General features: G+C 36.5%; 1 protein-coding gene across 4 annotated transcripts in view; it reads left to right on the forward strand.

Moving 5' to 3' along the window:
• The window catches only part of opa1 (OPA1 mitochondrial dynamin like GTPase), a 240,686-nt gene that overhangs the window by 73,205 nt on the left and 152,259 nt on the right, over positions 1-15,222 (forward strand). For all 4 annotated transcript variants that reach the window (XM_039766026.1, XM_039766043.1, XM_039766034.1 and 1 more), the window contains 3 exons: positions 11,732-11,803; positions 11,939-12,038; positions 13,199-13,329. In XM_039766026.1, the coding sequence (XP_039621960.1) occupies positions 11,732-11,803; positions 11,939-12,038; positions 13,199-13,329 (303 nt within the window). The remainder of the gene's footprint in view (positions 1-11,731; positions 11,804-11,938; positions 12,039-13,198; positions 13,330-15,222) is intronic.

Consider the following 15,222-nt stretch of genomic DNA (forward strand, 5'->3'; position numbering starts at 1 on the left):
TAAGTTTAACATTGGTAGGGCAAATTTTGAGCCGATGCGACAAACTCTAAGTAGGATGGACAGGTATAAGTTTTTAAGTATGGATACAGTAGAGGAGCAGTGGGAGAGTTTTATAAATGTTTTCTATATAATAGGTCAGGTACATAGCAAACTTCGGAATTATTATGAAATTAAAAATAAAACTCTGCAGCTTTTTAATAATGTTCAAATAGAAACTGTAACAGAAAAAAAACAGCTGTGTAAGGTGTATAAGACTGATAACTCCAATGTGAATCATAGGGCATATGAGAGCATAGGGGTGACCATTAAAAGGTTATTAGGTAAGCTAAAACTCTGTTAGAGAAGAATATAGCAGATAAGTCAAAAGATGACCCAAAGATTTTAGTAGTAAAAGAAGAGTCCAAGAGTAGGTGAAGTGCATTAGGAACAGTAAAGTAGAGTTAAAAAATACAGACTAGGAAATAGCAGCTTCTCTAAACTTCAATTTTTTCTGAAGTCTTCAAAAGTGAAGAAGTGGATAACTAACCTCCCTGCGGTAAAAGGATCTACTAAGGAAGTACTGAGTGATATGGAAATTGTAGCAGGAGAAGTGTTGCCCAGATTAAATAGGATGAAATCAAACAAATCACCAGGACCAGAAAATATTTTTTAGGTTAGCAAGTAGATATACTGTATTAGCCCTTGATGCATAGTTTTAGAAAGTTGCTGTGCATAAGGGAAATTCTGAAGCACTAGAAAATGGCAAACATTATCCCATTATATTAAAAGGGTGACCAGGCAGATCCAGGCAACTATAGGCCTATAAGCTTAACATACATCACAGGTAAATTAATGCAAAGGAATTATTAAGATAAAGATTGAGCACACATGGCAAGAAAGTTTTTGTTGAACAGTCCGCGTGGGTTCAGACAAGAGTGGTCATGCTTTACTAACATGCTGAAATTCTATGAGGAAGCAACAAAATAATATAATTAAAGTGGTGCATACAGTATTTAACTTGACTTTCAGAAAGCATTTGATAAAGTGCCAGTTGACCAGTTGGGCATTGTTTTATCTTGGTAGAGTAATATATGTATTGCTCCACTTTCCCCTATTGTATTATTAATATGCAGCCTTAGAATGCCTAAACTCACAGACTTACCACTGTTTATAAGATATTATTTTATATAACTTCTCCCCACCTTCCCTTCTATATCTATAACCTCAGGCAATTAGATGTAGTAAAAAGACAAGCAGGAGTTAAGTTACACATAAAATAATGTATTACTGATAATATTCATAAATAATAACAAAATGCAAAGTACATTTGAATATTGTCAACCATACAACCTGATAAAATGGTGATGTGTAATTCAGGTGGCACACAGACTTGCAGCTACTTAAAATGTCTCTGGTTAAAGCATCGTTGGTGCTCAGCTTTCAGCCACATGTCTATTCAATATGGCTGCTGAGCTGTGTTCTTCATTGTGTTCTCTTCATCATCACAGGTTAGCAAGAGAGATGCTTCTTCATCATATGTTGGTTAGAGAGAGAGAATGTGGTTGAGCAAGCAAATTTATAGGTTCTCTCCAATTCCTAGAACCAATAGGACATCATGGTACTTAAAGGCCTCTGAGACAAGCCAATTCCAAACAGCCATATCTCAGACCAATGAGAGAAATAGTACATTTTAACACCTCAACACCTATGGGGAATGAGACAAAGACTTTAGCAGAGAAATACTCATCAAACTGGTTTAAGACACATCCCCCCAAATCCTGTCATAAAATTACTAAGAGACAGTCGTTAAAAAGGGGGTTTTGGGGGGCAAACACGAATACCTCTCACCACTTGGTTTGCCTGAATTATAAATAAAGACATACAAAACATTTATCAAGTTATATGCAAAATCCCACATCACAACAGATATGAAACCAAAAGAAGTGGGAGTTCAGGGTGTAGTGTGTAGATGGGTGCGAAATTGGCTCAGACACAGGAAGCAGATGGTTATGGTCTGAGGAACCCTATCAGAATTGGCTGATGGTAAGAGTGGTGTCCTACACGGGTCATTGCTTGGGCCACTGGTATTTTTAATGTAAATGATTTTGATAGTACTATGAATAACAAGCTGCTTAGCTTTGTAGATGATACCAAGCTAGGTGGATTGACAGATAATCTAGAATCTGTTGAATCATTATTGAGGGAGTTGAACAGCATACAGGCTTGGGAAGATTTTTAGATTTTGAAATATAATGTAAGTAAATATAAATATTATATAATATTTTTTTCCCATGCATGAGTAGAAGTTAATCACATTTTCCACTGCAATTACTGCAGTAGACTGGCTAAGAATAACCTATTTCACTGTCATGAGAATTGTACATTGTACAAAAAAACATTTTAATGTGCACACAAGTATTAATACAGGTTTGCATGGCCCCATACAGTGATAGTTTTCAAGGGGGTGGGACCAATGAAGAGAAGGAATCACATTACATGACAGTTGCAGTCAAAATATAGAACCTTTTTATTGAACAAATTTTGCAAATAAATTAAACTGTAATTTTGACAGCATATTTTCAACTATCCAAAGAGGCATTTAGACTTAGTAAAATATCCAGAGGTACTTGTCAAACGTTGTATTGCACTGAACATGTACAAGAAATAAATAGTAAATATTTTTTGTAAACCAACCAAGGTAGGCAGTACCTCTAGCAAATACATCTACAAATAACGTCTGACTCGTGTGTCCTCTAGCTTTTTCAGGATGTGGAGGGTGCCAATCTTAGTTCCATACACTCATGGTACGCCAAAGCATGTTTGCGGCTAAGATGGTGCAGCAAATTGCTTGTGCTGCCACCTCCAGCAACAACTTTAGCTCAACAGCATTTGCAGTAAATAGTTGTTTGGTCCACATCTAACTGTGGTGTAGTGGGTCCACAGCTCAAGTCAAAAAGGCCACTTTTTAAAGTGAGGGGGCATGGTAGTGTGGCCGGAAGTGGTTCCCGGGGGAATTCGTAATGTAGGTGGTCCTCTCTTAAGTACACAGGTGTGGAGTCGTCTGCATCTGTAATTGTTGCCGGGAGCTGCTGATTGCCTCACCTGATCCATGTTCCTGGATCATATAATAGAAGAGCGAGGGGGCAGGAAAAAGAAGAAATGAAAAAAAAATGTGAAGGGAGGTTAATGGAGAAGGGAAAAGGAAGCAAGAAGGAGAGCGAGTGTGAGCGAGCGAAGGCTCGCGCTGATTGCAGGTAGCTGGGAGAGGCGATCCCAAGTGGGGTGTTTGGCCGGCACCCGAGGGCCAACGGTAGTGGTCGCTCCTGCTGAACACTTGTTTGGAGCAGGAGTGACCAGGAGAAGGTTGGCTCACCGCAGCAAAGGCAGCAGGAACCGGGGATTTGGGAAGTGCAAGCCCCAGCGTGAGCATCCTGGTCGCTGGGGAGCCCAAGTCTCGGTCTGGGTGGGCAGAACCGGAGCAAGAGATTGGAAAAGCCACCAGAGCAGTACAGTAAAGAAGGTCAGCTGCATGTAGGGTGACTCCCCTGGTGCATAGCCTGGATGGGAGAAGCAGGGGAGTCTCCAGTAAAAGAAGGCCATTGTTTTAACCTTGTTGTTTTTAAAAGGATTTTTTTTCTATTGTTTTTAACCTCCACTGTTCACTCGTTTTTGTTGGATAGTTTATTTATTAACTTTGAAGCACTGCACTATTTATTTGGACACTTTGATTTTTGTTGATTTTTAAAGTAAAATCACTTTGCACTTTTGTATCATCCCCTTTGCCTCATTGTTGTGTTCATTGGTATTGTGTTCATCATTGTTCATTGGTGACATTACTGACGGTGTCAGGTTCAGAGCTCCCAGAAGCAAGACGGAAACATGGGGCGGAACCTGCATCGTCACACTGCCCTTTTAAAACCAAAGTATTTCCAGATAACAGACACTGATCCTTTTTCGGGAAAAGTTCTTCTGTGTCATCATGTTCAACTTTATCGTCTGCTACAGCTTCAGTTTCGGAATGTTCTTTGTCCATTTTCACCGCTCAATACCTCCATTAGCGGTGTAGCAGTTAAAAACGTACCCCCTTAAACAGTTTTCTGCTGTGCCACGTTCCGAAGATTGTTTAGGCTAAACATAGTATGAACCTGTATACCTCCCAACACTAATAAAGTATTACACATAGGAAGTAAAATCATTAGGTTTGAATGCACAATGGGTGGTCTGAAAATTATGAGAATTTAGGAGTCATAGTTAACTCTTCACTATTAACTTCCAGACAGTGTTGTGAAGCTATAAAGAAAGTTAACAGAATATTAGGTTATAGAGTGCGATGTGTAGAGTACAAGTGTAAGCAGATTATGCTCAAACTTTATAACACACTAGTGAAGTACTGTGTAATGTTTTGGTCTCAAGGCTGCAAAAGGACATAGCAGCTCTAAAGTAAGTCCAGAGAAGACCGATTTGACTGATTCCAGGGCTACATGGGATGAGTTATGAGAGATTAAAAGAGCTGAGCCTTTTTCAGTTTAAACAAAAGAAGATTAAGAGGAGACATGATTGAAGTGTTTAAAATTATTAATGGAAAGATTACAGTGGATTGAGACTGTTACTTTAAAACGAGCAAGTACATGAGAACACAGTTGGAACGATGTTAAGGGTAAATTTCACACAGACATTAGGAAGTTTTTGTTCACACAGAGATTCATAGACATATGGAATGAGATTAGGTTAGATCAACTTTATTAATCCTATGGGGAAATTCAAATGCATACAGCAGCAGAAACGTAAAAAACAATAATACAGACTCATAGGACAAATATATCCAGTCAATCGATTTATAGACAAAGAAATAAACTTAACAAGTACATTGGGTGGAAGCATTGAATTGCCTGATTGCAGTAGGCAGAAAAGGCGCCCAGAGGTGGTGCTTAGCACACTGTGTTGGAATGAGCCTCTGGCTAAAACTGCTCTAAGTCAGTGCATCATCGAGGAAATGGAGATGATTTTTCATGATGGAATCCAGTTTGGCATCATCCTGTTTTTCCACAGCAACTTCCAGTGTGACCAGGGCTTGCCCAGTATTGGAGCATGTTTCTTTGATAGAATATCAAGTATTATGGTAGCCAGTGTGGTTGAGATTTAACATCTTATTAAAGAAAGAAACATCCTCAAACAGGACAATTCAGTAATCAGGCAGGAAAAAAGCTGTTCATTGTATCTTTTAATTGCTCCTCTGCAAAATGCCTTGGAGGGAGCATTCTTCAAAAGCAATCCGTTACAGCATTGTCACAATGTCCAGAGGTTCATTTTATAAACTGTTGGATTTACATACAGTATCAATCAATGTATACATTTGACTCTGGTTGGTTCTTTGGTTTACACCCAAATGATTTATATAAAATATGTCTGTTATATTATATACTGGTGGTTCTTATACCTTTGAGTTGCGCCACCACCCTTGAAATTTCTGTACATATAACAATTGTCCATTCTCATTGCTTATAGTACATCTTGTGATTTCTTAGTCATCCTTCAGTACATTTTGTATATTACATGAACCTTTCTTCTGGTGCATTCTTTATTTACTTGACCATCTCAGTATTTTTCCTAAGCCAAATCTTATATTTCAGTGTACATTTTGTTGTTCACTTGACCTTTATTTGGTTTCCCACATTTATTAATAATTTATCTTTTATACTTTTTCTTTAAGATGAATGCTGTGTTACCCTAAAATTATTCTTCCACAACAGGAACATCTAAAACTAGACTTGATGTTGTTTTGGAAGAATTAAGTGGATAGAAATTGCAAGCTTTGATGAACTGAGTGACCTTTCTTGTTTAGATTATTCTAATGTTCTAATTGAAAAAATACTTTTAAATACCAGTTCTTTATTCTACAGGTCCCGACTCTTCTTTAAAACAGGGGTATCCATGCTGCTGAGTTATTTTCTACAATGAGACAGGAGCACTCATAACACTTTCATAATGGCTTTTCAGATGTATCCATGTCAGGCTTCTGAGCTGTGGTTAAAGCTATGTAGCCCTATCAGAGTAATGTTTTGTGCTGAATGCATTCCTGATATTGATCAGATATTTTATTTTCATTTTTCTAATTACTGTGGCTTATCTTAGAAATCCTAATAGTACTTGGCTTTTCAAGCCTCTTGGCTACATTGCACTGCATAGCATTGACTGAAAAAAAGCTTGAACTGAAAGTGCAAACATGTAAGTAAAAAAATCAGGAAATAAATGGATTATACCCTTCATGTTCCCTTGATTAAGTGGAAAGTTCAGGTTGCACATTTACACACACAGAGACACCCAAAGGCAAACCAAAAGCACTGCAGAGCCAATAGAGTTAGAGAACAGGCTTGTACCACCCAGCACAAAGTCGATTTTACATATTACAAAAAGCAACATTTTAATAGATAAGCAGTTTAAGTATTTGATACAAGAGTGGAAAAATGCTGAAGAAGACAAAGTCAAAGGTTGGAATAAACATATTTATAGTATGTTTACACTAGAATCCCTGAAGCCTACGAAAAAAGTCATAATGCCAGGCTACCTTAAATTCCTTCTCACCTCTTCATCAGTATCTTTTGTTTTGCAAATGTGTCAATCGGCACAAGTCAGTCGCAAAGTTCTCCCAGCTCAAGTCTGCTTATCTGGGTGTGAAGTGCCTTGAGTTGTAAAGGTAAATAATAAATTATTATTTGGAATACATACAATACATGTGTGTTCTGTGTCTGCAGCTATTTGGGTAAATGTAGGAAGACGGGAAATGAGAGGCAAGAAATGTTGAACACAAAACTAACACAAACGTTTTTCATGTTCTACTACTAATTGGCAAAATGCTGACGTGAAGTCTATAATGTGTGAAGACTAAAGTCCAATTATCAAATAAACTCTTTCAAAAAAGGTATAACAAAACAAGTGCGTTTTTATTCAAGAATATAATCAAAGAAAAAGAAATTATTCAATTTACGTGTTGCTGTCAATGAGTAAAAACCGAAGTTCAAATATCAATTGGTAGAAAGTTGACTGTCTGCTTGGCTGGTGTAGAGGTAAGAGCTGTGGCCACGTAAGCAGAAGGTTGCGAGTTCAAGTCTTGGCTCTCCTCATTTTGAGTAGTGAGCTGCTATTATTATTATTACTATTATAATGTAAAAACATACATTTGATTTGAGTCTGTAACATCCATGGTAAATTTTTTCTATTTGTAAAAGATTTCGCTGAAGGGATATAAGCAGACACACAAACGCTGGTGAGTTATGTTGTCTTGGTATCCTGTTGTCAGCTTGTGCTGTTTGACACATTTGCAAAACAGACGCTGATGAAGAGGTGTGAAGGAATTTAAGGTGACCCAGCATTGCAACTTTTTTCATAGGCTTCAGGGATTCTACTGTTAAATTACTGAGGGAAGCTTATTACTTATTTTGCTCAACATCCACGTGGACTATACTCATCTGGCTCTTAATATAGAAATACCACTTGAACATAGAATGCCAAAAAAAACTAAAAATATTCTGAAAAGTGAACATTCCGCTAAAATAAAATTAGCATGTAAAACACCTGTGAACTCCAGGAGCAAAAAGCAGAGGAATTGGCTCTGTATGCATTTTCTGACGGACAAATCTGAGGTGGAATCCTTGAGTAAAGGTACCTTATGATACCTGTTAAATGAAAAGGAGCATTGAATCCCACAATATTCTTGTTGTTGCCCCATTTTGCTTGCCTTTTTATATCAATTTATGCGGACAGATGTTTCCACTTTTGTGAAAATCCATATTTTCAAGTGTCACGTTTGTCTGAGGGCTGCACTTCTTTTAAACAACTGTTTGTGAATCACAAGTATGCAAAATCTTTGCAGATGAACAGCAAAACAATAAAAAATGTGAACAATAATAAGAAAAAATATGAAGAAGCATTTATAAGTACACCTTTTGAAATGTTTTGGTTTTCTGGAAACAATGTGCCCTGGACAGATGATATAAAGATTGTTATTGGGCCACAGCACCAGATGATATGTGTGGTGAAAACATGTTTGGTCATGCGAATATTGTCCTGAAATGTTGGCTGTTCATAGAATGTTCCACAAGGTCTTGTAAATGGGCTGTGCACACAAAACAACCTTAAACATTGCACAGCTGCAAGAGTTCTGCATGGAGGAGAGACAAACTTTCTCCCAGATGGAAAGGGAGCAATAAATACTTTTTAGAACTTAGGGTGTACACACAGAAGGACATGGCATATCTGTTCATTTTTTGTTGAACTAATTAATTAAAAGTCAAATTTTCATTTTTTTTTTTTCCAATCAGTTTAACAGAAGAATCTCTGTAGCCTACGAAAAATCATGTAATCCTGGCCCACCTTAAATTCCTTCACACCTCTCCATCAACGTCTGTTTTGTAAATGTGTCAATCTGCACAAGCAGCCTCCTGTCCCGTCCCCCACCTTGATGGAGCTCAACTAGAGCAAAAAATTCTGCCAGCTCAAGCCAAGGCTCCTTATCTGCATGTGAGCAGCCTGGAGTTGTATAGGGTAAATAATACAGTATATTTGTTATTTGGAATACATGCATTTCATGCATGTTCCGTGTCTACTAAGATCTGGATAAGTGTAGGACGAAAGGAAACGCAAAAGCAAGAAATACTGAACACATACCTAAAGCAGAAACTTTTTACATGCTATTCTAATAATGACATGAGTTGTATAATGTTAGTCCAAATATCAAATACGTGCGCTTTTATTTAAGAATATAACCAAAGGGAAAAAAATTGATTTATATGTTGCTGTCAGTGAGTTACAAATGTCAATCGACAGGAAATTGATAGGTATTCTTGAATAGTGCAGAGGTAAGAACCGCTGCTTTATAATCCAAAGGTCCCGAGTTTGAGACTGGGTGTTCCGCATTTTGAATAGTGAGCCATTATTTTTATTATTATTATTATATTATAAAACATACATTTGACTTGAGTCTCTTAACACCTGGTGTAAATTTTGGCTACTTGTAAAAGTTAGAGCTTGTTTTTTTGTTATTCAGTTTTATTCTCTCAGTGACGTTCATGTGGTACAAAGAACCTGCCTCCTCCTCTCTGAGTTGATGGTATTTTTCTCCATTCTTTTCACAAGAGCAGCAATGACCACAGTGTGTGCTCTGGCTGATACCTGCTCAGAACTATTTGTTTTACCAGCAATCAAAGATACGATGTCCCATGACTGCTATCAGACTGGACAAAGGCAGGACCGTAACAACAGACAACTTCTTCACAGCGCTTTCACTGGCTAATAGACTTCTGCTTTGCAACGCAACTGTGCTTGGCACCATTAAGTAAAATGGGACTTCTGCCTGCAGCTAAAGTCACTTTAGTACACGAGCAATTTGCCATGCTAGTGTTTAGATCTGGCAGTGTCATAATGATGATGTATGCACCCAAAAATGTCAGTCTATAATAGCCAGTGTAAAGTTTTGATGCCTATAAAAGATATTGCTGAAGGGGTGTAAGCGCTCGTGAATCATGTCTTCTTGGTATCTTGTTGTCACTTGAATTTTTTATTTTTCAGTTTCATTCTTGAATAAAAGCACACTTATTTTGTTATACCTTTGTGAAAGTGTTTATTTTATATTCCAGTAACCACTTCAGTGAGATTGAATCTGCCTCTGCCTCTCTTGCGCACACACATATCCATACATGAGAACGTCACTATTTGAAAATGCGTTGTCATTTGAACATGTTTTTTTTTTTCGATCTTTGCCTGTACTCCATGGCATAGCAACATACAACTCCAGGCAGCTCACACGCAGATAAGGAGCCTTGGCTTGAGCTTGAAGAACGTTTTGCTCAAGTTGAGCTCTGTCAAGGCAGGGGATGGGACATCAGGCTGCTTGTGCTGATCGACACATTTACAAAACAGATGCTGATGGAGAGATTGCGAAGGAATTTAAGGTGGGCCAGAATTACATGATTTTTCGTAGGCTTCAAAGATTCTATTGTTAAATGAAGATCAAATCTAACATATGTCCACATATGTTAAAGAGAGCATTTCATGTGGTGTACCATCTATCCATCCATTATACAACCCGCTATATCCTAACTACAGGGTCACAGGGGTCTGCTGGAGCCAATCCCAGCCAACACAGGGTGCAAGGCAGGAAACAAACCCCAGACAGGGCGCCAGCACACCACAGGGCCAAGTGGTGTACGTAATTTTTCATTTGATTTTATAGTCCAGTCATATATAGATACAGTATATGGATAGCACCCTAAATATTTAAACTATTTTTGAGTGTATGCTTACTATTGTGAACTTTTGAATCTTAATTTTTGTTTAATTTGACAGCCTTTCTGCAGATTAGGTTGTTTGATGTCGAAAATAAAAAACTGTTTTGAACGGCACCATGGTGAGTGAAGGGAATTAAGACTGCTGCTCTGTGTGGAGACTGATGTGTGTGTGTGTGTGTATATGGTAGTTAATGGGATACATACTTGCTCTCAAAAGAACGAGACAGTAGGAAAACACATCTAATGTGTACAATGAGTATTAGTACTACTTACAATTTTCTCAATCATATCTATTAATAGATATTTTTGACAATATAATGTATTAATTTCATATCAGTAATGCATTTTGTACTGCATCTTGTTCAGGTTTTATATCCTCAGAATGAACATGTCTAATACAAAGTACTCACTAATTTCTTCAAAGGTGATGTTAAGTTTGGCAGCTTTTTGCCATCCACAAAATGTGACATTAGAAACATGATTCTTGAAAACTGAAAAAATAGCCTACATTCAAACAAAAGCAAAAACCAGTGGTTTACAAGTCTGTCACACATTTGGGAGATTAAAGCAACTTTTTGTGTGCTTACTTCTATCAATGAGGCTTGATTAAGCAACAACCTATTTTTTGCAAATGATACTAATTAAGTAAAACATAAGTTTATATAAAATGTGAAATTCACCTACACGGAAGAAGGATTTGTTGCTGTTTTCTAGTGTTGCCTAGGCTTAAATAACACAAAATGTCATTTAGTCTTAGAATATACAGTGGTGAAATACAAGTCAGTACAATTTATTAAACAATATATCTATACCATACATGCATATTTGCTTGCTGCCAAGTAGTGGTAACAGTCATCAAAATTGATATGAGCCTGCGTGGTAGACTGCACTGTTTCCATTGATGATGCGTTAGCCTCCTTTGTAGAAATGTAAGGCAAACAAGTAGCAAGCATTCATAAGATGAAATCAGTCCTACACTGACCTCTAATGGACAGCCCCACTTGTTTTCCCTTCCAGCGGACAGCAAGCAGCTGCATACAACTCCTTTATGCCACAAATTAATTTTTTTAAGAAAGTGTTCATTTTTGGATACTGTACTCTGATATCTGGATACAAAAACAGATAATGTCCATCTCCCTCAGATTTTTTTTCTTATCGATTAAATTGATAACATTTAATGCAAGTGTCTGGAGTATATCCATTCTCATGACCATCATGTCTTTGTCCTTTCTTTCCCTTTTTTTCAAAATAATGAAACCACCAAACCTGAAATTTAATCATAATATTTAGCTGTGCATAAAATTTGTTTAATTTTTTTGTACTTATGCATGTCATGTTAGTATTTAGTACAGCTGTAACTGAAATTTTGAACTGTCCAGGTATAGTGGTGCTCTTTCATTTCTATTTAACTGAATTTTCTTGTATGAAACATTATTACTTTGCTTAGAAATAACTTTTCCTTTTTCTAGACTATTTCTCTAAGTGTTAAAGGTCCTGGAATACAGAGAATGGTTCTGGTAGATCTTCCTGGAGTAATAAGTGTAAGTATTAAACAGATATAAAAGGAAATATATGGTAAGAGTAAGTGAAAATCTTAGATTATTAATTTACAGTGAACATATCTTGAATACAATAGAAAATACACAGTGGTAATAATTTGTTATTTTTGCTTTTAGACTGTTACATCAGGAATGGCTGCTGATACAAAGGAAACAATTTTTAGTATTAGCAAGGCCTATATGCAGAATCCAAATGCCATTATCCTTTGTATTCAAGGTGAGTACTGATAGTTACATGGATAATATGAATCCTCCTACAATTACTGTAAATCAGAAACTTTCTTATTCAAATAATTTAGAAAAAAAATCATAAAATTTAAATTCAAATGCACAATGTGTATACTTAACATAAAATACACAATACATTACAATTAAACGGGGTAATATCTCAAAAAGGCAAAGGTTAATATTCAAAAATGATTTTTATATATTGAGTGGAAGTATCTTTTTTTAATGTGATCTAGATTAATAATGAATGTAAAAATAAATAACATAATGCAGCAGCTGGTAATAGGCTTTTTAATATTATATTTCTATTTTTGTGTTTTGCTTTAAATAAAAAGGCATAATTTCAGAAGTTGTACGTAAATGGGCGACTTAAAAACTTAAGCAATTTGCAAACTTTGTCCTTTTAGTATTTTGTATACTAAAAAACTGACCCCAAAAAAAGGATGAGGATACAAATTATTTGATAGTTCACATGTAAGACATTGCATATTGTTTGTTTTTGTGTGTAAATTAGAAAAGAAAATTATATTGATGTAATAGGTAGGTAGTTCTGATCACTGATCATGGTACTGGAGAATGTAAGCATGTTGCCTGTTTATTAGCGCATGCAAATAAGAGTTTTACAGTACTTAATAATGACCTTTTAAACTTATAAGCCTATGAGATACACATTTATGATAAGTAAAAGTTAACTTTCAAAGTAAAAATAATTACATACCAATAAATACTGCCTACTGTATAAATTTGTTTAGGGAAAAAACTCATTGTGACCTGCATCCGAGGGCAATCTAGTTATTTAAATTGTGAGCTATGATGTGTATACAGTAGAAGTTGAACTATTGCGCAAAAATGTTCATAATGAAAGTCCTGACATAGGTTACTATCTCTTTTTAAATTTTTACTTAGTGTTTTCTCTTTGTATGGTTTGCAGTTTTTTACATCATGTTCATTGATGAAATTGGAGTGATTAATTACTTTTCAAGTTACACTTTTTTCCTGCATTTATCTGATGAACTGTTTGGTATGCAAAGTGTGATTTACTCCTTGCTGTGTGGGAGTATACAAACTACCTAAAACACAGCTCTCAGCTTGAGTATGAAATTATTACCAGTTCGTAAAGTATGACACAGCATATTTTATTTTAAACAGATGGTTCAGTGGATGCTGAGCGAAGCATTGTTACAGATCTCGTGAGTCAAATGGACCCTCAGGGCAAGAGGACAATATTTGTTTTGACTAAAGTTGATCTAGCTGAGAAGAATTTGGCCAGTCCCAGCAGGGTAAGAAAGTGAACCATGTAGTGTACTTGGTCTTTATTGTATGTGTTGGCTCCACAAGATAAAAAGTCAGATTTTTGTTTGCTATTTGAAAACTTGTATTTGGTTGAATTCTACATTGTCCCTGTGAGTATAGGCCTTTAAGTGGTGTTAATCTTGTGCATGTTTCTGCTTGAGTGGCTGGATATAGTGTATACCTTATTACTAAAACATTCAGCATTAGCGCAAGTTGTTTTTCAAAGGAAAAAAAAAGACTAGCTTCCGAATTTTTAAGAAGGTTGTCCTTTGAATCTAAAATGTTCAGGCCAAAAGGAGATCTCTTAAAATCTTCTTGCAAGTTTGGTAATGTGAACAGTAGCTATTCAATCTCAACATGCTTTAAAAAAGCACATAAGAATAGAAATACAAATTGACTACTATGGGTGTAAGGCAGAGGCTAGTGCCTGGCAGAAAACCATCCCATTGCTGAATACGGAGTTTGAGTCCAGTAGAATCACACTCTGAAAGTTTGCATTTGCATTCTTCTCTTGTAGAAGGCTAATGTTGCGGACTTGTATGCATGATATCTTCCAGTTGACACTCAGAACGACCACCAGAGGGCGAACTGGAGGTGACTGCCAGCATTCTTTATTTGAGCACCACCGCACGCCTGTTGCTTTTGAAATTAGATACAGTTGCCTGGGTTGGCATCCCAACTATTTTTTGACTCATTCTGTCATTGTGACACGAACATACATACAGCCAACCCTCGTTTATTGCGGTTAATCCGTTCCAGACTCTGCCGCGATAAATGAATTTCCGCGAAGTAGGATTCTTTATTTATAAATCGAATATTTTCGCAGTTAGAGCATAGAAAACCTGTTTATGACCTTCTAAATACATTTTCCAACATTATTAGAGCCCTCTAGACATGACATAACACCCTTTAGTCAAATGTTTAAACTGTGCTCCATGACAAGACAGAGATGAGTTCCGTCTCACAATTAAAAGAATGCAAACATATCTTCCTCTTCAAAGTGTGCGTCAGGAGCAGAGAATGTCAGAGAGAGGGAGAGAGAGAGTGAGAAAAGCAAACAATCAAAAATCAGTAGGGCTTTTTGGGCTTTTAAGTATGCGAGGCACTGCCGGACAAAGCAGTTACAAGGATGGCAGCAATGTGAAGGTATTCTTTCAGCATTTTTTAGAGAAGCCTCTGTATCCTCTAGGCAAACAGCCCCTCTGCTCATACCCCCTCCGTCAGGAGCAGAGAATGTCAGAGAGAGAGAGAGAGAGAGAGAGAGAGAGCAGAGACAAGCAAACAAATCAAAAATCAATATGTGTTGTTTGGGCTTTCAAGTATGCGAAGCACCGCATGGGAAGCATATCGTATATCATTGAGGAGTTTTATTTAATATGTAATACGTGCTCTAATTGGGTAGCTTCTCGGCCATCTTGCAATAGCGTCCCTTGTATGAAATCAACTGGGCAAAGCAACTGAGGAAGCTTGTACCATACATTAAAAGACCCATTGTCCGCAGAAATCCACGAACCAGCAAAAAATCTGTGATATATATTTAGATATGCTTACATTTAGAAGCCGCGAAAGTCGAAGCGTGATTTAGTGAGGGATCACTGTGTGTATATATATATATATATATATATATATATATATATATATATATATATATATCTATATATATATATATATATATATATATATATATATATATATATATATATATATATATATATATATATATATATATATATATATATATATATATATATATATATATATATATCTATACTAATAAAAGGCAAAGCACTCACTCACTCACTGACTCATCACTAATTCTCCAACTTCCCGTGTAGGTAGAAGGCTGAAATTTGGCAGGCTCATTCCTTACAGCTTACTTA

The sequence above is a fragment of the Polypterus senegalus genome, chromosome 1 (assembly GCF_016835505.1).
Source record: "Polypterus senegalus isolate Bchr_013 chromosome 1, ASM1683550v1, whole genome shotgun sequence".
Lineage (NCBI taxonomy): Eukaryota > Metazoa > Chordata > Cladistia > Polypteriformes > Polypteridae > Polypterus > Polypterus senegalus.